Here is a 27,344-nt window from a genome sequence, read left to right as displayed (position 1 = left end):
GAAACCAAGCATTAGGAAAAATAAATTGGAAAAATTATAAATAAAATAAAATAGGAAAAGAAACCCTGCCGCAGCCAATGGAATAAAGTCAGCGGCTTCCCCCCTGGGGATGTACCACGGGCCAGGCAAGATCCCCTTTGCCTCTGGTGTCATGGCGGCGCAGCGGCCCCTTAGTGCTACATCCGGGACTTTGCAAAGCGTCACGTGAACGGGACAGCGGCGATGTGGCGAGGCTGGTCGGGCCGTACCATTAATAAATAGTTAATAAACCAGGAGCTTTCGAAAGTAGCTGTGGTTTGATGTAACTGCTATTTTATTTATATAAGGTAATGTTCATGAGGATTTTTTTTTTTTACACAAGTCATGTTAGGCCTTCTAATAGGCGACGCGCCCTAATCTCCCCCCCCATTCGACGAAGTTAGTACGGCCCACAACGCCGGCCGAGCCACCGGGCGATTCCATTCTATTAATTACAAAGGGGTGTGTGACTGGGATCACACTACGCTGCCTAAATCCCGGTTTGGGTCACTGTCGGCATTTAAACAAACGAAAATAACAGGACACATTTAAAAACAACAACAACACAACAGGAAAAATAACTGCCAACCTTTTTCTAAACCCCTCCCGCGATGGTATATCCGGGTCCTTCTTAGGGCGGGTCGAAGGAAACGGTAAGACCTCCATCTTGGATCCAACCAAGACAAGACGGGGGGGGGACCAAAGGCGCTGCCACACCGCCGACAGTCACTAAAACATCGCAACATCTTTTAAAATTACAAATAACGACAGAGGTGTACCAAAAAAACAACAACCACGTTACAGTTCCTCTAATTTTGCATTTTTGTTTTCCTCTCTCTGAGGTGGTTCAGGCCGGTCCCTACCTTAGGGCTGGGCGGAGTCAACGTCCATCTCGGATCGCACCAAAAAACAAACGGGGGGGGGAAGGCGAAAGGGGCGTGGACGCGGCCTGACGAAACCCCGCTTCGCCTTTCGACGTCAGCGTGCGAGGAAAGACCCCAAACAAAAAAAAAATAAACACGCGGAAATTTTTATCATCGACCCTTTATTATAACCGAACCGTTATTTGGTCGTTTTGAACGTTTCTCCCCCCCCCAAAAAAAAACGGGAGTTGGGCGTTTCCGCAGCGCCTCGCGTCCTCTCGCGAGACTCGCGGCCGGCAGTCTCGCGCGCACATGGCCCGGCGGTCGGCGGCGCCTCCCGTTTCCTGAGGCCGCCTCAGCGCCCGTCGCCCATGCAGGAGACCGAGGAGAGCCCGGCGGCGGCGGCCTCGGCCTCGGAGCCCGGCTCCCCTCCCGCGTCCCCGCCCGCCGCCGAGGAGGGAGGCCGGGCCGAGGAGCCGGAGCCCGAGCGGCCGGACGGCCCTGCCGCGGCGGAGCCCGAGGCGAGGCCTATGGCGGCCGAGGAGGCCCAAAAGGGGGAGCCCGAGGCGAGGCCTATGGCGGCCGAGGAGGCCCAAAAGGCGGAGGAGGGCGAGGATGCGGGCGGCGAGGGCGAGAAGGGAGGCGAGCCCGTAGCCACGGCGGCGGCCCCCCCGTCGCCTCCTCCCTCGCCGCCCCCTGCTCACGAGGAGGCCGCGGAGGAGGAGGAGGCGCCCCCCCGCGAGGAAGCCCCCAGCCCCGGCCTGGAGGAGGAGGAGGAGGACAAGGAGGAGGAGGAAGAAGAAGAAGAAAAGGAGGAGGGAAAAGAGGAGAAGAAGGAGGAGGAAGAAGAAGAAAAGGAGGGGAAAGAGGAGAAGAAAGAGGAGGAAGGAGAAAAGGAGGAGAAGAAGGAGGAGGGAAAAGAGGAGGAGGAGGAAGAAGAAAAGGGGGTGGAGGAAGAAAAGGAGAAGGAGGAGGAAGAAGAAGAGGAGGAGGAAGGGCCCAAGAAGAAGCCCCCCAGGGAGGAGGAGGAGGACGAGGGCGTCTCCTTCAGCGACCCCGAAGGCTACGTGGACGACATCGAGGAAGAAGGTGTGGGCAGGGGGCTCCGTACTAGTTCTGCCTTTTGCGTTTTCACAACGGCCCTGAGGGGTAGGCCGGGCGGGGAGAGAGAGCGCGGCTGTTCCCCGTCGCTCTCGGGAAGGGCCCGTGGTTCTTCCCTCCCGCTCGCTTTCGCGGCTGCGCTGCAAGAGCCGGTTGGTCTAAAGTCGCTCGGGGAGGCTTGCTGTCCTTTCCTCTGGCTGACTTTCACAACGGCCCTGTGAAGTGGGCCAGGCTGAAAGAGCAGCTGATCCAAAGTCACTCAGTAAGGTTTGCTGTTCTCTCCTCTGGCTTACTTTCACGACAACCCTGTGAGGTAGGCCAGGCAGAGAGGGGGAGAGGGGCTGACCTGAAGTCACTATGTTAGGATGATGGGTCTCCACTCTTTTGTTCTTGCAACACCCTTATGAGGTGGGCTGGAATGAGAGAGTGCCTGACCAGAAGCCAGTCCAATTCATGGGTCTCCTTTTTGGGGGGAGGCAGCCCTGTGAGGTAGGCCAGGCTGAGAGAGTGGCTGACTCGAAGTCCCTCCGTAAGGGTTTATGGTTCTTTCCTCCAGCTTACTTTCACAGCGACCCTGTGAGATAGGCCAGGCTGAAAGAGTGGCTGACCTGAAGTCGATCAGTAAAGGTTATGGTTCTTTCCTCTAGCTTACTTTCACAGCAACCCTGTGAAGCAGACTAGGCTGAAAGAGCAGCCAATCCAAAGTCACTCGGTAAGGTTTTCAGCTCTTTCCTCTGGTTTACTTTTGCAATGACCCTGTGAGGTAGGCCAGGCAGAGATGGGAGAGAGAGGCTGGCCCGAAGTCACTCAGTCAGGATGATGGGTTTCCACTCTTGTTTTTGCGACACCCTTATGAGGTGGACTGGAATGAGTCAGTGCCTGACCGAAAGCCAGTCAATTTCATGGATCTCCTTTTGGGGGGGCAGCCCTGTGAGGTAGGCCAGGCTGAGAGAGCGGCTGACTCGAAGTCCCTCCGTAAGGGTTTGTGGTTCTTTCCTCCAGCTTACTTTCACACGACCCTGTGAGGTAGGCCAGGTTGAAAGAGCAGGTGACCCAAAGTCGCTCAGTAAAGTGTGCGGTTTTTCCCTCTAGCTTTCACAGCGACCCTGTGAAGTAGGCCAGGCTGAAAGGGCAGCTGATCCAAAGTCACTTAGTAAAATTTGTGGTTCTTTCCTCCAGCTTACTTTCACAACGATCCTGAGGCAGGCCAGGCTGAAAGAGCAGCCGACCCAAAGGCACTCAGTGAGGGTTGTGGTTTTTTCTTCTAGCTTGCTTTCATAATGACTCTATGAGGAGGGTCAGGCTGAAAGAGCAGCCGATCCAAAGCCACTCTTTTCCTCTAGCTTACTTTCACAGCGATCCTGTGAGGTAGGCCAGGCTGAAAGAGCAGCCGACCCAAAGTCACTCAGTCAGGATGATGGGTCTCCACACTTTTGTTCTTGTGACACCCTTATGAGGTGAGTTGGAATGAGAGAGTGCCTGACAGAAAGCCAGTCAAGGTGCATGGGTCTTCTCACTCTTATTCTCGCAACAACCTTGCGAAGTAGGCCAGGATGAGAGAGTGGCTGATCCAAAGCTGGTAAGGATTGGACTGAAATGTTGACCAGTCCTGTGGAGTCATTAGAATGCAAATTTAGACACAGTTATTCTAAAGTGGAATTATTAGAATATAGATTTCCAAGAAATTGCTGCATTGTTTACCTCACTAGGCAATGCCACAACTGCTACAGTTCTGTATAAACCCTAATATCTGCCTGCCTATGCAAGTACATCAATAGCATTTCATCCTATTTGGTACAATTTCCTATGTTTTAAACATACGAAGTTTTTGACTCTCTTGACCTCGCTCCTCTCGAGTTCCACCGTGAATCCAAAGACGTATTTACATGTTGAAGTTGAGATCCTCCTATCTGGTGTTTCCCGTTGGTACATGGAGGACCATAAACGTCAGGAAATGCTCATATCCTTCTGAGCAGGAACATGACCAAACCTCATCTGAGGTTTTGTGTGTGTGTGTGTGTGTGTGCGCGCTGTCAAGTCACAGCTGGCTTATGGCAACCCCATAGGGTTTTCAAGGCCTTCAGAGGTGATTTGCCATCGCCTGTCTCTGCGTGGGCAGAGAGAGTTAACCATGACTGGCCCCAGGTCTCCCCGCAGGCTTCATGTGGAGGAATGGGGAATTGAACTCGGTTCTCCAGGTTAGAGTCCGCCGCTCTTAACCACTACACCACTCTGGCTCTCTCGTCTGAGGTTAGAAATGACTTAAAGTCTAATTTAAGTTTGTAAATTAAAAAATGGCTAGAGGACATAGTAGGACATCTGCTTTTGGCTGTCCTGGGGTACTTGTACCCAACTGGAATGTGTTTGACCATATGCTATATTCTAATTTTGTTTCACTCATGCAGTATCTCATGCATTTGGGAGCGTGTAGTACCAGGTTTATCAACTTAATTCGGTACTTTTATATTTAACTTTTTCATAGCAAAATACAGTTTTCAGGCCACAGCTGTCTAAAATGAAGTCTGGGAACATTTTGTGCTCATAACAATCCAGACAGCCTCAGCAGCGTCTTTAGTGTCCCCATCCAGAAGGGGCAAGCAAAGTTTATGGATCTAGCGGGTGAAAACACGCAGATGTCTCCTTTTCGCTGCGTGATTAAACTAAGCGTGTCTTTGAAAGCAGGGAGAACTTGTTCTTCAGCTGTAACTGGAGCGTTTGGATATGGCTGTATAATTATAACAATGCGACAGTGTAGAAAGCATTCCGCCTGGACGGCTGTGCGTCGTTATTTTATTTTTTGGAAAGGCTGGGGTGGGCGTCTTAAGAGCAGCAGAGCTTCGTGGAGAGGTCATTCAAATAGTTCAGCACCATGGTGGACGCCAATTCCATCTGTCCATTCTCAGCCCCGCCAGAACGTAGGGCAGCATGTGCAGTTCTCCACTCCTTTCTCCACAGCCCTGTGGCTTGGGCAGGGGGCAGACAAAGCGATTTGCCCTGGGTCATCCTCTTGGCTGAGTTAGGATTTGTACCCTGGTATTTCTGGCTGTGATGTGGCTCTAACGTTGGTAGAAGAAGTTAGGTTTTTATATGCTGACTTTTCTCCACCTTTTAAGGAGAATCAAACCTGCTTAGATTCGCCTTCCCTTCCTCTCCCCACAACAGACACCTTGTGAGGAAGACGGGACTAAGAGAGTTCGGAGAGAACTGTGACTAGCCCAAGGTTACCCAGCTGGCTTCATGTGGAGGAGCGGGGAAACCAACCTGGTTCACCAGATTAGAGTCTGCCACTCAACATAACATAGGAACACAAGAAAGGCCATTCTGGATCAGACCAAGGTCCATCACGTCCAGCAATCTGTTCACACAGTGGCCAACCAGTTGCCTCTAGGAAGCCCACAAACAAGACAACTGCAGTAGCATTGTCCTGCTTGTGTTCCAAAGAACCTAATATAATAGGCATGTTCATCTGATCCTGGAGAGAATGGGTATGCATCGTGACTAGTATCCACGTCTACTAGTAGCCACAAATACCCCTCTCCTCCATGAACATGTTCACTCCCGTCCTAAAGCCTTCCAAGTTGTCAGCAGGAGGAGCTCATGTGGAGGAGCAGGGAAACCAACCCGGTTCACCAGATTAGCCTCCTGCGCTCATGTGGAGGAGTGGGGAATCATACATGGTTCTCCAGATTAGAGTCCACCACTACACCACTCTGGCTCCTTTAAAAAAAAATTTATATATATATTTCATAAAAACATAACAAACTACACACACGCAATTCATTCTGATTGTATTACATGCACAAACAACACAATACACATACAAAATCTAATAAAATACAGTTTAACTGAGTGGACATGAAGAACATTTCTTAGATTCTCTCTTGCTGCCTTCCCAATACATACTGTCATAACTTTATAACATTAAATCTACTGCATTTTAGTCAGTCACTTTCTCTTTTGATGAATCACGCTGGCTCCTTGATGCAATCGTGGCTTGAAAGAGGTGGGGGTGGGGCTCCAGGGGCATGCCTACAGCCAGGCACTCATGGGCAGACGTTACTAGGAGGGGCAGGTGGCCCCAGGGCTCATTCACTAGTAGAATGCTGCACAGTTTCTCCCAAAATCAGCAGGGGAGCCGAGCCTGGCACACAGCAAAGGAGGGGCACCGTGTTTAAGAAGGTTCTATAAGAAAAGTAGACCTCTCCGTATTCCTGAAGGTAGTAAGTTAACTTCAGCGGTAACATACAAAGTCCATCTGCTTATTATCAGAAGGGTAATCGAACACAGTTGGTTAATTTCAGTTTTGAGGTATAATTGTATAAATGCCCGTCCCTTCCCAAAACCCAGTGCGCCAATTTCTTTTGTAACCCGCAGAGTTACTTGAAGACATTCTGCAAGAGCGGCCTCAGGAAGCGGATGGGATCGACTCGGTGGTCGTTGTGGACAACGTCCCCCAGGTCGGGCCGGACCGTCTCGAGAAGCTGAAGAACGTCATCCATAAGATTTTCTCCAAGTTCGGGAAAATCACCAATGAATTTTACCCGGAATCGGATGGGCAGACTAAAGGGTGAGCCACATGACGGTGAAAAATGAAAATGTGGAGCTTCTGCCAGGGAAATGTTCTTCTGATGTTGCGATCGGTCGCTGGAAGAGTTAAGCTGCCAACGTCAAAGTCATAGACTGTTCCGAAGCGTCCTGGCCTTGCGTTAGAAAAGGCTGGGGGTTGAGTGGAGGGAAACAGTTGAATTGGATAGGCCGAGGAAAGGTACATTCGGTATGAGGGTAGATTATTTAGATGAGTGTAATTTTGCTTCTAAGAGAGCCAGCGTGGTGTCGCGGTTTGGAGCGGTGGACTCTGATCTTGATTCCCCCACTCCTCCTCCACATGAGCGGCGGAGGCTAATCTGGTGAACTGGGTTTGTTGCCCCGCTCCTCCGCACGAAGCCAGCTGGGTGACCTTGGGCTAGTCACAGCTCTCTCAGCCACACCTACCTCACAGGATGTCTGTTGTGGGAAGGGAAGGTGATTGTAAGCTGGTTTGAGTCGCCCTTAAGTGGTAGAGAAAGTCGGCATATAAAAACCAAACTTCTTCTGCCAATGTTAGACCAACTCTTCTTCTAAAATTAGAATTTTTTTTCAAAGGGAAATCTTAGGTGGATAAGCCTGTTTTCTGTTATTGGCAAGAAGACTTAAGAGCTGTGCGAAACTAGACCCCCCCCTCCCTCCGGGAAAGAGCCAGAAGAAAAATATCAGAACGGGTCCTGCCGATAGACAGCTGCAGAGGTTGCCTGATTTCCCCCCTTCACATCTGCCCTGTGTTGAAATGTCTGTTAAGCTATGGCATTTCACAGAGATTCCTCCCCTGCCTCCCCTCTGTTCCTCTTCCCAAGCATGTCCAGCAGCTTGCCTGTGACGTTCTCGAGCGGCCCTTTGTTTTGGTCATCACCTCGTGCAGGCAGCACGATCTCGAATGGAGTTCAGCCCTCGCTCGCGTCTTGTTCCCGGCAGGTACATTTTCCTGGAATACACGTCCCCCACCCACGCGCTAGATGCCGTGAAAAACGCAGACGGCTACAAGCTGGACAAACAGCACACCTTCAGGGTCAACCTCTTCACTGACTTTGACAAGTGAGTACTGCCGTCGCCACCTTCCGCCCAGACGCCATAGATCATAGAATCGAATCATAGAGTTGGAAGGGACCACCAGGGTAATCTAGTCCAACCCCCTGCACAAATCAGGAAATTCATAACTACCTCTCCCCCTCCGCACACACCCAGTGACCCCTACTCCATGTCCAAAAGATGGCCAAGACGCCCTCCCTCTCATCATATGCCCGAGTTCATAGAATCAGCATTGCTGGCAGATTGCCATCCAACCTCTTCTTAAAAACCTCCAGGGAGGGAGAGCTTACCACCTCCCGAGGAAGCCTGTTCCACTGAGGAACCGCTGTAACTGTTAGAAAATCCTAATGTCTAGACAGAAACTCTTTTGATTTAATTTCAACCAGTTGGTTCTGGTCCGACCTTCTGGGGCAACAGAAAACAACTCGGCACTCTCTATGACAGCCCTTCAAGTACTTAAACATGGTTATCATATCCCCTCTTATTCTTGTCCTCTTCAGGCTAAACGTACCCAGCTCCTTCAACCATTCCTCACAGGACTTGGTCTCCAGACCTCTCACCATCTTTGTTACCCTCCTCTGGACACGTTCCAGCTTGTCTACATCTTTCTTAAATTGGCCATCCCTCTGGCCATTCAGACACCCGTCTGTATAACTGAATAATTCGCTTTTGCAGGTATATGAACATCAGCGACGACTGGGAGATTCCCGAGAAACAGCCTTTTAAAGACCTGGTGAGCCCTGAAAAGTGTTTTTGTGGTATGTCACACTTGTCTCGAGAGAGCCCTGTGGGGCAGAGCAGTAAGCTGCCGTCCAAGCTCTGCTTGCGACCTGAGTTCGATCCCAATGGAAGTCAGTTTCAGGTCGCAGGCTCAAGATTGATTCAGCCTCCTGCCCATCCAAGGTCGGTAAAATGAGTACCCAGCTTGCTGGGGGTAAAGCGTACACCGGGGAAGGCAGTGGCAAACCACCCCGTAAAACATAGTCTGCCTCGTAAACATCATGATGTAACGTCACTCCGTGGGTCAGAATGACCCGGTGCTTGTACAGGGGACTACCTAGTCCTAGACCTTTAAGACTTGTTTCAGAGTCTTCTGAGAGAGGCCATTCTGAGTACTAATGCAGCATTTGTGGCTGAGGCCAGATGATGTGTCTTGGGCTTTTGCCAAAGTAAGACAAGGAAGGGTCTGTATTTTATTTTAAGGAATCTTTCCGTAGCATGACTGCGGTTGGTAACGGGTGACGCACGGGCTGTGAGTGTCCCCATGGGTCATTGTTAACGGCTCTTGAGCGTCCCAATTCTTTCTCTTTTCAGAAGTCTATTTGTTTATTTAACGTTCATTGCTTCTACGGTTGCAAATTTGCAAACACGGCCGAAGGGTACAAAACAACAAAACACGTCTTAAGTGCAGAAGGCTTAAAAGCCACCTGTGTGTTGGCAGCAAGGGCCAGAAGGTTTGGCGACCGTTGACAGTCTCAGACAAATGTGGATGCCGGCTTTCTCTGGCGCAGCTCTGACGTTCTTAGACATTCAGAAAACTCATCTGGAGCTGTCAGGGTTTGTGGCAGGTGTCAGATGCTCACTACAAAGACTCGGAAGCTCAGTATCTTGAAGGGACTTAATGTTTGTGTTTCGCTTTGGCTTGTCTTGGAGATATAAAGAGGGAAAGTAATTCTTGTCTTTCACCGGAATGTTCTTCTGAATGCATTCTGTAACGTCCTGCTTGATTTTCTCTTACTCCTTTCTTTCGATTCTCCCACCCATCACCACAGGGGAATTTGCGTTACTGGCTGGAGGACCCAGATTGTCGAGATCAGTACAGCGTGATCTTTGAATCGGGGGACCGAACCACTATTTACTGGAACGACGTCAAGGAGCCTGTCCCGATCGAAGAAAGAGCTGTGAGTGTCTCTTGGGATTTTCTGTACGTGGAGGAACAGCCTTGCATTCAGCGGCTGCAAGAAAGCAAACATGATTTAAAACATTCAGGGGCTTGAGACATGATTTGGCACAACTGTCAAGAATACCTTGAGGAAAGCCATCAGAGTTCAGTTCTGCTAGTTAAAATGTTTCATGTGTTGAGGACAAATACGCTGAGTGTCACAAGTAACACATTACAGGGGGCTTAATTTCCTCTGTGTACGAGGGGAAGGGTTTACAGTGCAGTCCTAAGCAGAGTTACACCCTTCTAAGAATCATAGAGTTGGAAGGGATCACCAGGGTCATCTAGTCCAACCCCCTGCACAATGCAGGAAATTCATAACTACCCCCCACCCCCAGTGACTCCTACTCCATGCCCAGAAGATGGCCAAGATGCCCTCCCTCTCATCATCTGCTTCAGGTCATAGAATCAGCAAGGCTGACAGATGGCCATCAAACCTCTTCTTAAATACCTCCAGGGAAGGAGCACTTACCACCTCCCGAGGAAGTCTGTTCCATTGAGGAACTGTTGTAACTGTTAGAAAATTCTTCCTAATGTCTAGATGGAAACTTTTTATTTAATTCCAACCCGTTAGTTCTAGTCCGACCCTCTGGGGCAACAGAAAACAACTCAGCACCTTCCTTGATATGACAGCCCTTCAAGTACTTGAAGATGGTTATCATATCCCCTCTCAGTCTTCTCCTTCGCAGGCTAAACATACCCAGCTCCTTCAACCATTCCTCATAAGACTTGGTCTCCAGACCCCTCACCATCTTTGTTACCCTCCTCTGGACACGTTCCAGCTTGTCTACATCCTTCTTAAATTGCGCTGCCCAGAACTGAACACAGTACTCTAGGTGAGGTCTAACCAGAGCAGAGTAAAGCGATACCAGCACCTTGCATGATCTGGACACTATACTTCTGTTGATGCAGCCCAAGGTCGCATTTGTCTTGTTAGCTACCGCATCACACTGCTGACTCATGTTCAGTGTTTGGTCTACTAAGACCCCAAGGGCCTTTTCACACATACTACTAAGTCATTGAAGGATGTAACACTGCTTGCGTGTAACCTCCAAAACGTCGTTCACAGCCTTGCTCAGGTCTTGCAAACTGAGGGCCGTGGCTTCCTTTACAGAATCCATCCATCTTGCGCTATTAACTGCACCCAACAAAACCCACTGTTAAATAATAATAGGTATTCCATAAATAACAGTAGTAGCTGTATTAAAAATTATGGCTTAGAACATGGCCAGATGCTCTTGTATAGAAGAAGGTTGGTTTTTATACCAACTTTCTCTACCACTTAAGGTAGAATCAAACCAGCTTACAATCACTTACCCTGCCACTCTCCACCAGAGACACCCTGTGAGGTAGGTGGGGCTGAGAGAGCTCTAAGAGCTGTGACTAGCCCAAGGTCACCCAGCTGGCTTCATGTGTAGGAGCAGGGAAACAAATCCAGTTCACCAAGTTAGCCTCTGCCACTCATGTGAGGGAGTGGGGAATCAAACCCGGTTCTCCAAATCAGACTCCACCGCTCTTAACCACTACACCACGCTGTAACAAGATTCATAGGTTCATGGGACGCCAAAAAGCAAGTTAAAAAGAGAGAGGACTCTTGCAGGGCTATTTGATGGTTCATGGCCAACAGCAAGCTGCTTCTTTGCTTCCTCGCTGTTAATGGTTGTTCAGGATGTTCGAGTCCTGTGCTGAGTTTACCAGGTGACATCTTGCACTTAGCAAAGTACAGTAATGATCAAAATGAGATGAGCTCCAATTTGAGATGTAACCCGCATTCTTTGTTCTCCCCCCTTTCTAGCGATGGACGGAAACCTACGTCCGCTGGTCTCCAAAGGGCACCTGCCTGGCTACATTCCATCAGAAGGGCATTGCTCTCTGGGGCGGGGAGAAATTCAAGCAGATCCAGAAGTTCAGCCATCAGGGGGTCCAGCTCATCGACTTCTCTCCCTGTGAAAGGTATTCTTGTCGGAAACAGGCTTGAAACAATCCCTTGGCAGGCGGGCGCATGCCACGCATTGTCTTTGACACGCACTTAGCTCAGAAACCGAGCCTTGCATGCCGTCTGAAACGGTAACTTCTTTCATTTGGTGAAATTTATGCAAGTTCTCAGCCCCTTGGTAGAGGAGGGAAAAAGTTGAATTCAGTTGGTTCATAGAATCATAGTGTCAGCATCAGGGCATTTACCCCTAGCATCCCTTAAAAGCAAATTCATCCAGGCAAGTGATCCTGAAGCAATAATACTTTATTAGGAGCAAAAAGGTAAATTAAAAGAACTGACTCTACAGAATGAAGAAGGCTGCTAATGGCATGACATGGGTAGAATACATGGTTAAAAGCACTCCAGCCAGAGAAAGTAAAACAAAGTGAAACAATCCCGAGATAACAGTTTCCAGGGCAAGATAGACAACACAACATCTGTGGATTGCAGGCTGAGCGGATAACAGGATGAAAAACTATACACAGAGTTTGTGACATGTGAACCAAGAACTTGACCTGAAGCCAGAGCCTGGCCTGTTCTTTCCAAGAGCCCTTCTTCAGGTGACTGTAGTCAGGACCTGACACATAGAGTTTGAAGGGACCACCAGGGTCATCTAGTTCAACCCCCTGCACAATGCAGGAAATTCACACCTACCACCCCCCCACACACACACAGTGACCACTACTCCATGCCCAGAAGATGGCCAAGATGCTCTCCCTCTCATCATCTCCTTAAGGTCACAGAATGAAATGTGTTAAAAGACGTCACACCCTTTTGAAATGTTAGTGGGGTTATGACAAGGTGCATGATGTCTGTAGGAATTCCATTTATATATTAGCAATTTGTAATTTTTGGTATGTTTTGTATCTTTCTTGCTGCGCATGGTTAAGGCATGGAACTCCTTGCCCCAGGAGGTGGTGATGGCTGCTAACTTGGAAGGCTTTAAGAGGGAAGTGGACATGTTCCTGGAGGAGAGAGCTATCCATGGCTACTAGTCAAACTGGATACTAGTCATGATGCATCCCTATTCTCTCCAGGATCAGAGGAGCATGCCTGTTATCTTAAGTGCTGTGGAACACAGGCAGGACAATGCTGCTGCTGCCGTCTTGCTTGTGGGTTTCCTAGGGGCACCTGGTTGGCCACTGTGTGAACAAACTGCTGGACTTGATGGATCTTGGTCTGATTCCGCAGGGCTGTTCTTATCTTCCTTCCTTCCCTCCCTCCCTCCCTCCCTCCCTCCCTCCCTCCAGGATCAGAGGAGCATGCCTATTATCTTACGTGCCGTGGAACACAGGCAGGATGACGCTGCTGCAGTCGTCTTGCTTGTGGGTTTCCTAGAGGCACCTGGTTGGCCACTGTGTGAACAGAACACTGGACTTGATAGACCTTGGTCTGGTCCAGCGTGGCCTTTCTTACGTTCTTATGCTGGTCAGCGGCCATATTGATTCGATTCGATGCTGAATCCATGTGATTTTCATCCTTTTTTTGTATTGTTTTGTCAAATGAAGATACATGGTGTCCTTCAGCCCTCTGATGGACACGCAGGATGACCCTCAGGCCATCATCATATGGGACATCCTCACGGGACAGAAGAAGCGAGGGTTCCACTGCGAAAGTTCGGCCCACTGGCCCATTTTCAAGTAAGCCGGGATGACGGGAGGGGGTTACAAAGGCCTTCCCAGAGGAAGGGAAGCCAACTTCCTGATGTTCTGACGTTTTTACTTGCTCAGGTGGAGCCACGACGGTAAATTCTTTGCTCGGATGACATCCGATGTGCTGAGCATCTTCGAAACCCCCGTAAGTCTTCGCTACTGACTAGAGCCGGCGTGGTGTAGTGGTTAAGAGCGGTGGTTTGGAGGAGTGAAGTCTAATCTGGAGAACCAGATTTGATTCCCCACTCCTCCACATGAAGCCAGCTGGGTGACCTTGGGCTAGTCACAGCTCTCTCAGAGCTCTCTCAGCCCCACCTACCTCAGAGGGTGTCTGTTGTGGGGAGGGGAAGGGAAGGCGATTGTAAGCCGGTTTGGATGTTCCTTAAGTGGTAGAGAAAGTCGACATATAAAACAACCAACTCTTCTTCTATCTCAGTAAGATTCTGTGACGTGCTTGGCTCGCCATCCAAAGGCACCAAAGTATTATTATTTTATTAAGTTTCTCCTCCGCCCTCTCTGGCCAAAGTAGAGTAGTGGAGGGGGGAAAGACAATGTGCCCTGAGTAACCACAAGTCCCAAACCCATGCTTGCTGGGGAAAGAAGGGTGTGGGCTTTGGCCATGTGCTTAACTCTTCCCTCTCCTCCACTCGTAGTTGTTCACTTATTTCTTGTCTAAGAACCTCGGTGGTGGTGTAGTGGTTAAGAGCGGTGGTTTGGAGTGGTGGAGTCTGATCTGGAGAACCGGGTTGGATTCCCCCACTCCTCCACATGAGCAGCAGATGCTAATCTGGTGAACCGGGTTGGTTTCCCCACACACAGGAAGCCAACTAGGTGACCTTGGGCTAGTCACAGCTCTCTTAGAGCTCTCTCAGCCTCACCCACCTCACAGGGTGTCTGTTGTGGGGAGGCGGAGGGAAGGTGATTGTAAGACGGTTTGATTCTGCCTTAAGCGGTAGAGAAAATCGGCATATAAAAACCAATTCTTCTTCTTTGGTGTGGATAAAAACGACGAGGGTGGGGGGTTATGAAAGAGAAGTAGTTCAATCCCCCCCCACTCGCATGGGTCTTCTCTCCTTCCAGTCCTGTCCCTTCCCCGTTACAGATGCTTAGTGTAGTTCCATCCCTAGGTTGAGAGAGCGTAACCATTTTGCCCATAAGCGTGTTCACAATAAGATTCGGCAGTTTGCTAAATTATTTGTGGCGCTGTTTCTCTCCCTAGTCAATGGGTCTCCTGGACAAGAAGAGCGTGAAAATCAGTGGAATCAGGTGAGTGTGCCCCTCCCCCCCAATGGCCGAGACGCGGGAACCATTGCCCCTGTTGCTGCTAAGAATGATTCCCTCCCTTTTCCCTTCCGCTGGAATAATATGTGTTTGCTTCTGAAGTGGTGCCCTGCCTGAAGCAGGATGCTGCACTAGGTGGACCCTCACTGGTCTTATCCAGCAGGGCTCTTCTCAGGTTCTTATCGGAGGAAGGCTTCGACCTGTATGCCCTGTTGGCTCACCAGAGGAACTGGTTGACCACTGTTTGAGATGGGATGTTGGACTAGATGGACCTTCACTGGTCTGATCCAGCAGGGCTCTTCTGATGTTCTTCTCAGGGGAAGGCCTCAGCCTCTATGCCCTGTTGCTGGCTCTCCAGAGGAACTGGTTGGCTACTGTGTGAGACGGGATGCTGGACTAGATGGATCATTGGTCTGATCCAAAAGGGCTCTTCTGATGTTCTAATGAAGGCTTCAGCCTCTATGCCCTGTTGTTGGTCCTCCAGAGGAACTGGTTGGCCACTGTGTGAGACAGGATGCTGGACTAGACGGACCACTGGTCTGATCCAGAAGGATCCAGCAGGATCTTCTGATGTTCTAATGAAGGCTTCGGCCTCTATGTGCTATTGTTGGCCCTCCAGAGGAACTCATTGGCCACTGTGTGAGACGGGATGCTGGACTAGATGGACCCTCAGTGGTCTGATCCAGCAGGGCTCTTCCTATGTTCTTATCAGGGGAAAGTTTCGGCCTGTATGCCCTGTTGTTGGCTCACCAGAGGAACTGGTTGACCACTGTTTGAGATGGGATGTTAAACTAGATGGACCTTCACTGGTCTGATCCAGCAGGGCTCTTCTGTTGTTCTTATCGGTTAGGCCTCGGCTTCTATGCCCTTTTGTTGGCCTTGCTGGCCATTATGTGAGATATGATGGTGGACTAGATGGGACTACCAGTCCGATCCAGCAGGGCTCTTTTTATGTTCTTAACGCTAGGGGAAGCCCTTGGCCTCTCTGCCCTGTTTGTTTGGCCCTCCAGGGCAAATGGTTGGCCACAGTGTGAGACAGGATGCTGGACTAGATGGACCACTGGTCTGATCCAGCAGGGCTCCTCTGATGTTCTTATCAGGGGAAGGCCTCGGCCTCTATGCCCTGTTGTTGGACCTTCAGTGGAACTTGCTGGCCACTGTGTGAGACAGGATGCCAGACTAGATGGACCCTCCCTGGTCTGATCCAGCAGGGCTCCTCTCAGGAGGAAGGCCTCAGCCTCTATGCCCTGGTGTTGGCCCTCCAGAGGAACTGGTTGGCCACTGTGTGAGACGAGATGCTGAACTAGATGGACCCTCAGTGGTCTGATCCAGCAGGACTCTTCTCAGGTTCTTCTCGGGAAGGCCTCGGCCTGTATGCCCTGTTGTTGGCTCACCAGAGGAACTGGTTAACCACTGTTTGAGATGGGATGTTGGACTAGATGGACCTTCACTGGTCTGATCCAGCAGGGCTCTTCTTAGGTTCTTATGTGCTTTTTTAATCACCCCTCAGAGACTTTTCCTGGTCTCCGGGTGGCAACATCATCGCCTTCTGGGTGCCTGAAGACAAAGATATCCCCGCGAGGGTGACGCTGATGCAACTGCCCTCCAGGCAGGAGATCCGGGTCCGGAACCTGTTCAACGTGGTGGACTGCAAGCTGCACTGGCAGAAGAACGGGGATTACCTGTGCGTGAAGGTCGACCGGACCCCCAAGGGCACACAGGTACGGGGTTTCGGCTTAGACGTAACCCACTTCGTTTTACTGTTCCTAGCCCTTGGGTGTTGAGTGAAGCTGGCGGAGTTCTTCAGAGTTCGTTTGCCGTAAGCTGCATTAGTGGGGCTAAAGCGCCCTCTGCCTGTGATACTTCAGTCAAATAGCAGATACAGCATGTAGGCTATATAACAAAAGTTAATCTTCTTAGGAAGAAAGTAGATTCCTTTGAAATGTGGTGTTGGAGGAGAGTGTTACGGATACCGTGGACTGCCAAAAAAAAAAAAATCAGTGGATTCTAGATCAAATCAGGCCACAACTGACCTTAGAAGCTAAAATGACTAAACTGGGGCTATCGTATTTTGATCACATTATGAGAAGACAAGAGTCACTAAAAAAGACAATCATGCTAGGAAACGTTGAGGGCAGCAGGAAAAGAGGAAGACCCAACAAGGCATGGATGGACTCAATAAAGGCATCCACAGCCCTCAATTTGCAAGATCTGAGCAAGGCTCTCAAAGATGGGACATTTTGGAAGACACTGATTCCTAGGGTCGCCATGAGTCGGAAGTGTCTTGACAGCACTTCACACACACACAATCTTGTTTGCACAGAATGTGTTCAATAACACCAAGTAAATGACAAACAAAAATACAGCTCATCTAGCTCCAAAAGTATACAAGTTATAACAACTAACAAAGCAAAAAACCAAATACAGGAACCCAGGTATTCCATAACATACAATTTTCTTCTTAAACCAGCCAATTCAGTTGCAGGTCAGCATTCCAGTGGCAGGTAAATCACAAACGAGAGTCAAAATAGGATCACTGATTAGAAAACCCGCCTGATTGACCTTGATCCTGGTTTGAGAAGAAAATTGTATGTTATGGAAGACCGGGATTTGGTTTTTTGCTTTGGTTTTTTGCTTTGTTTGTTTTTAACTTGTATCCTTTTGGAGCTAGATTAGCTGTATTTTTGTTGTCATTTACTTGGTGTTATTGAACACATTCTGTGCAAACAAGATTAACGTTTGTTATATAGCCCGTGCTGTATCTGCTCTTTGGATGACTTCATATTACAGCACAATTCGATTTTTGAGATAGCGTAATACTTCATTGGCCCTGGCTGGCTCTGCGTCTGAACAGAACATTTGGCGGTTCTATCTCTCCGAACATTGGGCATGCCTTCTAGGATCCCGCCAGCTCACACAGCAGACTGCAACAGGCCCAGCCCTTCCTATAAAGCCTTTCAAAGACCCAACGCTGCCTTTCGTTCTTTCCTTCTCTCTCTTTTTAGGGTGTAGTGACCAACTTTGAAATATTCCGCATGAGAGAGAAGCAAGTTCCAGTCGACGTGGTAGAAATGAAAGGTGAGCGGTAACTATGGCTTCCCACCTTCTTCCGTTTCATCCCTTGGGAGATGGGGCAGGCACAAAGCCTCCAAATATTATTGGTTAAGAGCGGTGGACCCTAATCTGGTGAACTGGGTTGGTTTCCCCACTCCTACACATGAAGCTAGCTGGGTGACCTTGGGCTCGTCACAGCTCTCTCGGCCCCAACTATCTCACAGGGTGCCTGTTGTGGGGTGGGGAAGGGAAGGAGATTGTAAGCCGGTTTGAGTCTCCCTTAACCGATAGAGAGAGTCGGCATAGAAAAAGCAACTCTTCTTCTTTATTTATTTAAAACATTCCTTCACTGCTTTTTTACCTTGTGGTGGTTTGCAACAAAAGTAATAATAAAATGCAATACAGTGCATAATCAAGTTACAATCAATAATTTAAAATGCCAGTAGGCAGAAGAACTAATGAAAAGCTGTGGGAGACGATGGTTTTAGAGCCGTTACGTTGTTTTTAGGGATATTAAAATGCAGTTAAGCACAAATGGCTTAATGACAAATGAGACGATGTTGATTATCGTTTCTTGAGAATAGAAGTAATGCAGAAAGCATATAATAGAAGGAACGCATGAACACACATGAAGCTGCCTTATACTGATTCAGACCCTTGGTCCATCAAAGTCAGTATTGTCTACTCAGTCCGGCAGCAGCTCTCCGGGGTCTCAGGCAGAGGTCTCTCACGTCACCTACCTGCCTGGTTCCTTTAACTGGCGATGACGGGGATTGAACCTGGGACCTTCTGCATGAAAAGCAGGTGCTCTACCACTGAGCCACAGCCCCTCCCAAGGAAGAGCTGTTCAGTGCCTTGTGGCGGGACCCGCTGATATCTTTATTTCCGTAGACCCTAAACTTTCCGTGTTGGTGGTGTTGCGTATTTTTTTGGGGGGGGGGGGTGCTTGCCGAACCTCTGTCATCCCCACGATGCAGCATCGGATTTTGTTAGGCTAATATCGCCGTGCTGACGCGTTTCCCCCCGCTCCCCCCCCCAGAACCCATCATAGCCTTTGCTTGGGAGCCAAACGGAAGCAAGTTCGCCGTGCTGCACGGGGAGGTGCCGCGCATAAACTGCTCCTTCTATCACGTGAAGAACAACGGGAAGATCGAGCTCATCAGTAAGCGGATCCTGGCTGGGGGGAGGAGTTGTCTGGAGGAAAAGGGGGGCTGGCCTCAGAGCTGGTGTCAGATTGTCCGCTTGCCGCCGGGCTTTTGATGCCGCGTCGGCCAGAGCACAGGCGCGGCTGCAGTTTTAAGTCCCCAGACATCCTGCCCTTCCAATAAGCATAACTCGAGTTGGGGGGGACGGAAAAACCAGGAGCAGGATGAGGGTCGGTGCCCATTCCCTGGCGGCGATGCACACCGTTGTTTTAAGATGAATGCCAATCGTGCCGTCGCATCTTCGGCGGCTTTTGCTTCCTGGTTCCTAAACTGCAATAGACCAAGCACCTGCAGGTTACCTAGAGTCCGATAGGGGTGTGTGTGTTGGGGGAGGTCATAGGGGAAAGAAAAGGGGGACCCTCCTACGTTCCCACTGTGTTCTTCAGACATCCTTCTCCTTCCTGTGAGGAAAGGTTGAAGGACCTGGATATGTGTAGCCTGAAGAGAAGACTGAGAGGGGATATGATAACCATCTTCAAGGACTTGAAGGGCTGTCATAGAGAGGATAGTGCCAAGTTGTTTTCTGTTTCCCCAGAAGGTCGGACCAGAACTAACGGGTGGAAATTAAATCATGAAACAGAAAGGCATTGGGGGGATTTTGGTCGTCCCGGGTTTTAATCTCCTTCGGGTTTGTTTTCAGAAATGTTTGACAAGCAGCAAGCAAACACGATATTCTGGAGTCCCCAAGGACAGTTTGTGGTGCTAGCGGGCCTCAGAAGGTAAGTGTTGGCCCTGGGGGAGGTGAAGAGAACCCGCAGGTCGCATGTGCTTGGATCTTGATATATGGAAGACCTTTACTCTTCTTCTGTAGATCAATGTAAAAAACATGTGGCCAAATTGATCTGTGCTAGAGATAAGAGTTACACTCATTTTGATGCTCGGAGGACGTGTTCTCCGCTTGCCCTGGGCCTGTTATCTAATGGTAGTCTTCTTTCCTATATGGAGTCTCTGGTTAGTCCAAAGTCAGATTTAATTGCCCTTTTTCAATGGTTTTGCTGGGCCGTCTGCTAAGGATCCCTTTTTCAGACCTGCTGTGTCCCTGCCCTCTTCAAGTCAGTGGACTCCCGGGTACATATCCTTTTGCATTGTCCTTACATATACCAACTTAGGCTAAAATGGATTATACCGTGTTTTAAAAATGGTCCGCGTTTTCTCAAGCAACTTTGGAGCAAAAGGTTCAGTTCCTCTTGGAGGACTCTGACCCTCAGCGTTCTTATTTTGTTGCTCGCTTTTTGGAGGCTGCAGAGAAGAGACGGTGTTTTTAGAGGTAGGATCTTGATATTCTGCCATTTGCACGGCCATCTGTGTGAAAGTACAGTTGTCGATGAAAGCATTAAAAAATAAACGGGCTCTTGTAAATGATGCATTTTGAGGTAAGGCACTCTGAATCAAAAAGAAATGTTACGTGTGTAGGCAGGAAAGGTTTTCTCGCCAACGTTCGCTGAGTGTACTAATCATGTTTGTGTAGCTGTGGTCTACTTGGAACAAATTCCCGAAGGGTGGCTGTCTTAGAATGCTGTAGCAATTCATCCAAGAGTCCTGTAGCATCTTGATATAATTGTGAGAGAGGACAGTTGGTTGTTAAAACAGTTTTTGCAGAATGGAATTTCTCTGCTGGCTTGCATTCCTTGCGAGTAACTTTACCCTAATAGCGAAGAAATGCTTTTTGCTTTGTTTCAGGAGAGAGCATTCATTCTGGAAAGCTCATAACCCTGGAAATCTTGTTCGCCCCTGAGGTGCTACTGGGCTCCAATCTAAGTTTTCAGATTCTTTCTCTGAACAATAATGCTTCAGCAGTTAATGAAAAGTTGTGTTGTCGTTCTTTCCTTCCCCCCAAGTACAGCTCTCCAGTATGGAAATGAAAACTTCCCTCCTGGCCATTCAAAACAGGCCTCAGATACATTTTTGCTAGCTTTAAGTGCTTTGAGAGCCAGCGTGGTGTAGTGGTTAAGAGCGGGGGACTCGAATCTGGAGAACCGGGTTTGATTCCCCACTCCTCCACCTGAGCGGCGGACTCGAATCTGGCGAACCGGGTTCAATTCCCTGCTCCTCCACACGAGCGGCAGACTCTGATCTGGAGGACCGAGTTCGATTCCCAGCTCCCTTCACACGAAGCCAGCTGGGTCACTTTGGGCCAGTCACAGTTCCCTCCAAACTCTCTCAGCCCCACCGACCTCACAAGGCATCTGTTGTGGGGAGAGGAAGGGAAGATGATTGTAAGCCGCTTTGAGACACCTTAAAGGTAGAGAAAAGCAGGGTCTAAAAACTAACCCTTCTTTAAAAGAGAGCGTGCACCTAAGAATCTATGTCTTTTCCTGTCTTCCTCTGCGCAGCATGAACGGTGCCTTAGCCTTCGTCGACACATCCGACTGCACTATGATGAACATCGCTGAGCATTACACAGCCTCCGATGTGGAGTGGGACCCCACCGGCCGATACCTTGTGACATCGGTGTCTTGGTGGAGCCACAAGGTACCATCAGGACCTTTTCTTGCCCTCTTCTGCCTCAAGTCTTCAAGAGGATCCGTCTGAGTTTAGTTTACGAAGTCAGAACGCTGATCTCTCCGGTTCCGTGTTCTCCTCGGACTAGCAACACCTCTCCAGGGTCTTGAGCAGAGAAGGGTGTCCCCCCCACACACACACACACTTCAGGAAATGCCAAGCTGGGCATCTTCTGCATGTAAAACCCGGCTTCTCTTCCACCATGCTGGATCATCCCCCCTTTGAGTAGCTTCGTCAATGATCCATTTCCCACAATAGCTGATTAATTGTGGTTACTTCCGTACCTCCACCTTCCAGTCTGTTTGGAAAGAGAGATCGTAGTCCAGGGGTGTCAAACATAAGGCCCGCAGGCCAGATCTGACCCCTTGAGAGCCCTTGTCCGGCCCATGACCCAGCTGAGGCAGCCACCCCTCCAGTCCTGATCTGGGCTGGCAAGGCATGGCCCAGATATGACATTTATGGCCCACATATGACATTTATGTCATATCTGGCCCTCGTAACAAATGAGTTTGATACCCCTGTTGTAGATGCTTTCAAAGAGTCTCTTTTCTGGCCCACACAGTGAACTGCCCTTAAACCTTTGTTTCCATGTCATTCAGACACGTTAAATGTTTCCCACCACCACATGTAAGGAAAGGTATTTGGTAACGTCATTTAGAAGCTGCTTCCTGTTGTCTTAATACCACACCAGGGTCGAGGGATCATTTGATTCAGGTTTCTAGTCCTCATGAATGAAGTGTGGCGTTGTGAAAGAACAGTGCCCCCTGTGTAGATTGATAGAAATTTCGGCATGGTGTAGTGGTTCAGAGTGACAGGCTTTAATGTGGAGAACTGGGTTTTGATTCTTCACTCCTCCACATGAGCCGCAGACTCTACTCTGATGAACTGGGTTTGATTCTCCACTTGAACGGCAGACTCTAATCTGGAGAACCGGGCTCGATCCCCCACTCCTCCACATGAAGCCTGCTGGGTGGCCTTGGGCTAGTCACAGTTCTCTCTGAACTCGCTCAGCCTCACCTACCTCACAGGGTGTCTGTTGCAAGGAGGGGAAGGGAAGGCGATTGTAAGCTGCATTTAGACTCTTTAAAGGTAGAGAAAAGTGGGGTATAAACACCAGCTCCTTCTTCCTAGGTGGACAACGCCTTCTGGCTGTGGACTTTCCAGGGTCGCCTCCTCCAGAAGAATAACAAAGACCGATTCTGCCAGTTGCTGTGGAGGCCCCGGCCCCCGACTTTGCTCACCCAGGATCAAATAAAGGTGGGCCTCCCTCTGAACAGCGGGCTCATTCTCGCCTGTTGGGACGGGCAGTCGGGAGCCGAGTGCGACGTTAGGGGAAAGAGCCGTAGCATTTGGGCAGAGCTGACGGACACCCCGAATCCTCTGCAGGGAGGCTGTTTTTGCTTTCTCTGCCAGAAGTTCTCTGAGGCCTGGGGGAGGCTTCCAGTATCGAGCAAATCAGGTTTTCGCAAACAAAAAATCCCCCAAGAGCCAGCATGATGTAGTGGTTAAGAGCAGTGGACTCTAATCTGGAGAACCGGGTTTGATTCCCAGCTCTTACACATGAAGCCTGCTGGGTGTAGTGAGAGCCAGCGTGGTGTAGTGGTTAAGAGCGGTGGTTTGGAGCGGTGGAGTCTGATCTGGGGAACCAGGTTCGATCCCCCACTCCACATGAGCGGCAGAGGCTACTCTGGTGAACTGGATTTGTTTCCCCCAGTCCTACACACGAAGCCAGCTGGGTGACCTTGGGCTAGTCATAGCTCTCTCAGCCCCACCTACCTCACAGGGGAGGGGAAGGGAAGGTGATTGTAAGTCGGTTTCAGTCTCCCTTAAGTGGTAGAGGAAGTCAGCATATAAAAACTCCTGGGTTGAGCTAGTCACAGTTCTCTCCATACTCAGCCCCACCTACCTCACAAGGTGCCTGTCGTGGGGAGGGGAAGGTGATTCTAAGCCGTGTTGAGACTCCTTAGAGAAAAGCGGGATATAAAAGCCAACTCTTCTCTCCTAGCAGTTTAATTGCTGTTGGGGATAGGGAATTGGGAGGGCAGGTCTTAAGCCTGTGGGAAAATGTGTAAAGTTCAGGGCACCTTTGCAGGTCAGGAGGTGAGCCTACAGAAAATACCAAACACTCATGTCCGAAGGGCTGCTGTGAGAATGCTTTGCCGAACGGTCGAAAGCCTGCCGGGCCCCGGTTTGATCACCTTTTCCTGTGTCCGCAGCAAATCAAGAAAGACCTGAAGAAATACTCCAAAATCTTTGAGCAGAAAGATCGCCTGAGCCAGTCCAAAGCCTCCAAGGTAAGCCGCTGTTTTGGGTTGCTGTTAGGGAGAAAAGCAGGGTTACAAATAAGTAAATAAAATAAGTGGGGCCTGGAAGCAAACGGCCGAAAGGTTGCTCTCAGCAAATCTTAACCCGCTGCTGTTGCTTCCGCCGCCGGGTTTCCTTCGTTCGGGGAGGGGAGCAGATCTGGGGTGTAGTTTTTTTTCTCCAAAGAGACCTTTTTGCGGGGACAAGGACAGCCTGCTGGGGGCGAGGCACCATCCAGGGAAAGCCTGTAAAGCCAAATGTGGCGTTCCTCCGTAAGAACGGAGGTGCGGGCAGGGGCTTTTACATGACGGCAGCGTGGTATCTGCCCCACACTTCTCGAGGAGGCCTCGTTTGGGCCGCAATCTTGATGTCACAAAACGAGCAGGCGCCGGGTCGATGACGGAGCTCGCCGCCCGATAGGGAGGCAGCTTTTTCCCGGGCCTTCAGGGCGGTTCCTTGGCACCCTCCCTGAAGAAAGCCTCATGGGAACGTCTCTTCCGCAGGAACTGGTCGACAGAAGGCGAACGATGATGGAGGAGTTCAGGAAATACCGCAAGATGGCGCAGGATCTCTACCTGGAGCAAAGGAACGAACGGCTAGAGCTGCGAGGAGGTGAGCCGGGCAGGGAAAACAGCCGCTGTGGGAACCCACCCCAAACCTCTAACTTGACTTGGCCCAGCTGTTGTTATTATTGCTGTTATTCAAAGCCCACGGCACCACCTCTAGCCAAGGTTACACGATTGGTAATACGTTAGAAATGCATGGTTTTCTTATTATTATTTCCTCCTTTATAAACCAGTCCAGTAGCTTTTCATTGTTGTCGTTGAGCAAGGGGGAGAATGTCTTTGCAACAAATAAAATGAATCTCATGAAACAGCCCCCAAAAAGTACTTGAAGGGCTGTGATATAGAGGAGGGTGCTGAGTTGTTTTCTGTTGCCCCAGAAGGTCGGACCAGAACCAACGGGTTGAAATTAAGTCAAAAGAGTTTCCGTCTAGACGTTAGGAAGAACTTTCTAACAGTGCGGTTCCTCGGTGAAACAGGCTTCCTCGGGAGGGAGGGAGGTTTTGAAGCAGAGGCTAAATGGCCACCTGTCAGCAATGCTGATTTTGTGACCTTAGGCAAATGGTGAGAGGGAGGGCATCTTGGCCATCTTCTGGGCATGGAGTAGGGGTCACTGGGTGTGTGGGGGGGAGGAGGTGGTAGTGAATTTCCAGCATTGTGCAGGGGGTTGGACTAGATGACCCTGGTGTTCCCTTCCAACTCTATGATTCTAAAATCAAAAGAGGGCTTTTAACATGCTGTATAGACAGGGGAGAGATCGAGAATGCTGTTGCTATCAGAGCTGGGCACGACGGAACCAGGGCCTTCTGTCCTGGCTGCATTGAGCAGGGGTTGGAGTAGATCTCCTGTATGGCCTCTTCAAACTCTATGATTCTATCATTAGCCTGCGAGCGCTGCAGCCGTAGTCGTCCCAGTCATGCTTAAGAATTTTTCTTTTCTTTTGAGAAGTGCTTCCCATCCGCAGGGCCGCTTCTCTGCCTCCAGGTCACCCAAGTCTTCCACGTAATGTTGCTATCCTCCAGGTACTAGCTGGAGATCTCCTGCTATTACAACTGATCTCCAGCTGATAAAAATCAGTTCCCCTGGAGAGAAAATGGCTGCTTTGGCAATTGGACTCTATGGCATTGAAGTCTCTTCCTTCCCCAAGAGGCCCCCCCTCAGGCTCTGCCCCCAAAATCTGCAGGTATTTCCCAAGCCGGAGCTGGCAACCCAACTTTCACATCTTTTCTCTCCCTCTCTCCTCCCCAGGAGTGGACACGGACGAGCTAGACAGCAACGTGGAAGATTGGGAAGAGGAAACCATTGAATTTTTTATCAATGAAGAAATTATTCCCGTTACAGAGTCGGAGTAATCCCGAAAGCTGTGGTAAAAAAATAAAAGAGAAGAATTTGTAATTGGAGAAGCCGGAGTAGGGGGCAGGTTTTTCTGAACTATCAGGGGCCTAAGCGTCTTCTATTTCTGTCTCTCCTTTACAGCCCCCCAAATATCCTGTACCGAGAAAGGAGCCGTTCATTTTTTTTTCCAGAAGGTCTTTTCGTGTCTTCGGGATTTTTAAAGCCCATCTTTTCTCTCTCTGGACGGTGAATGCACGGGGGTCCGTTTCTGTCTGCCACCACTGCAGTGCCTTTTTCTGTCCTCGCCGCCTACAGCGGGGTCCTCCGAAAGGCACTGCTTTTAAATTTTTAATTCCTTTATTGGGGTGTTTGTGAAGTTTTCTTTTGCAAAGAAGAGAAAAGAAACCTGCCACCAGTTTGCAGCTTGATGCTCCCTGAATCGAGTCACGTGGAACATCGGCCTTCCCACGGGCAGCCCCGGTGTACTTGCCGCAAACTCACGGCGCTCCCGTTCACCAAAGACTCTTCCAGTGTCCCAGGCGTGCGGACGGGCATGGGTTTCGTACGGGGGGATGCCGGCAAGAGGGCAGCTCTCCGCACCGGGGGCTTTAGTGTGCCGACAAAGCACTACAGCGGGCTTTACCCTCCTCCATTCAGATTGCGACACGATCTCTCCACGAGTTGAACATGGGCAATAAAGCAGACCTCTATGCTTAATAAAGAAAGTGTGTCGGCCGTGTTGTCTGAAACTCTCAAGGAACCTAAGGGTTGGAGTGGTGGACTTTAATCTGGAGAACCGGCTTTGATTCCCCACTCCTCCACGTGAAACCAGCTATACCTTGGGGTAGTCACAGCTCTCTTAGAGCTCTCTCAGCCCCACCTCCCTCACAGGGTGTCTGTTGTGGGGAGGGGAAGGGGATTGTAATTCGGTTTATTCTCCCTTAAGTGGTAGAGAAAGTTGGCATATAAAAACCAACTCCTCCTTCTTGAGCTGGAAACTAAAAGTTCTTATAAATTTAGAATTTGACCTCAGTGATTATTAAATCACATCCGGAAAGGCACTTTACAAGGTATCATAAATATATAAACCTTATATCCTGGGAGACTAGATGTAAATTAATAACACCAATCATATATATTTTTTCACTTGTTGACAAAATATATATGATTCGTGTTATTAATTTACATCTAGTCTCCCAGGACTTCCTGACACATCCGGAAATGTTAAAAAATTTTGCGCCCGACACTTGTGTGAGCAAATCACACTGAAATACTTACGAGGAAGACCCGAAAAGCCAAAACGCAGAAGGTCTGTCGGTCACTTATATTTTGTATATCATCAACGGTGTTATTTTTGTAACTGTTTATACTGATGGTTTCATGTGTAGCCTGTATTCCAGGCCCAGGCTTTTAATCCATTTTATTGCGTACACCTAAGAAATGTATTACTTTATAAGAATTTTTAGTTTCCAGCTTAACCCTTCAGCTCCCTGTACGTTCCTGGTGGTTCATGTCTGTCGGAAACTCCTCATTTTGCAGAGGTCAGTTTGAAATTTACCCCGGGGCAGTAACCTCTTCGAAGATTTTTACATTTTTTTAATGTATTTTAATATATTTATCAACCACACTTTCTTCCTTAACGGAACTCGAGATGGCTCACTAAAACAGAATACACAACACCAAAATTTAAAACCACAATTTGGGACTGCCTTACCCAATTGCCGTCCTAAATAAAATTGTCTTCACCCGCCTCCTAAAGTGAGTGGGCCAGGCGCACCTTCCTGGAGAGGTTCCCTAATCGTGGGCCTGTCACCCACAAGGCCCTGCTCTCATGTACCCACCAGACAGCTTCTTCGACTGGGGAGACAGCCAGGAGAGCCTCTCCCTGTGATGTTAATTCTTGGCCTGCTCCTCTGATCCTGGAGAG

General features: G+C 49.4%; 1 protein-coding gene across 1 annotated transcript; it reads left to right on the top strand.

Annotated features, from left to right (window-relative positions):
* The first annotated feature begins 1,905 nt into the window (after positions 1-1,905).
* Positions 1,906-25,434, top strand: EIF3B (eukaryotic translation initiation factor 3 subunit B). The gene is made up of 18 exons (XM_056866414.1): positions 1,906-1,970; positions 6,357-6,549; positions 7,491-7,610; positions 8,280-8,337; positions 9,377-9,505; positions 11,342-11,499; positions 13,030-13,161; positions 13,252-13,318; positions 14,393-14,439; positions 15,965-16,175; positions 17,460-17,532; positions 18,548-18,670; positions 19,354-19,432; positions 21,047-21,185; positions 22,347-22,472; positions 23,432-23,509; positions 24,023-24,131; positions 25,331-25,434. The coding sequence occupies exons 4-18, from the start codon at positions 8,284-8,286 to the stop codon at positions 25,432-25,434; spliced, it is 1,629 nt and encodes a 542-aa protein (XP_056722392.1). The 5' UTR covers positions 1,906-1,970; positions 6,357-6,549; positions 7,491-7,610; positions 8,280-8,283.
* The last annotated feature ends 1,910 nt before the right edge of the window (positions 25,435-27,344 follow it).

The sequence above is a fragment of the Euleptes europaea genome, chromosome 21, assembly GCF_029931775.1.
Source record: "Euleptes europaea isolate rEulEur1 chromosome 21, rEulEur1.hap1, whole genome shotgun sequence".
In the NCBI taxonomy this organism is placed as follows: domain Eukaryota; kingdom Metazoa; phylum Chordata; class Lepidosauria; order Squamata; family Sphaerodactylidae; genus Euleptes; species Euleptes europaea.
The sequence above is the reverse complement of the archived record's forward strand: the minus strand, read 5'-3'. Positions and strand labels throughout refer to the sequence as shown.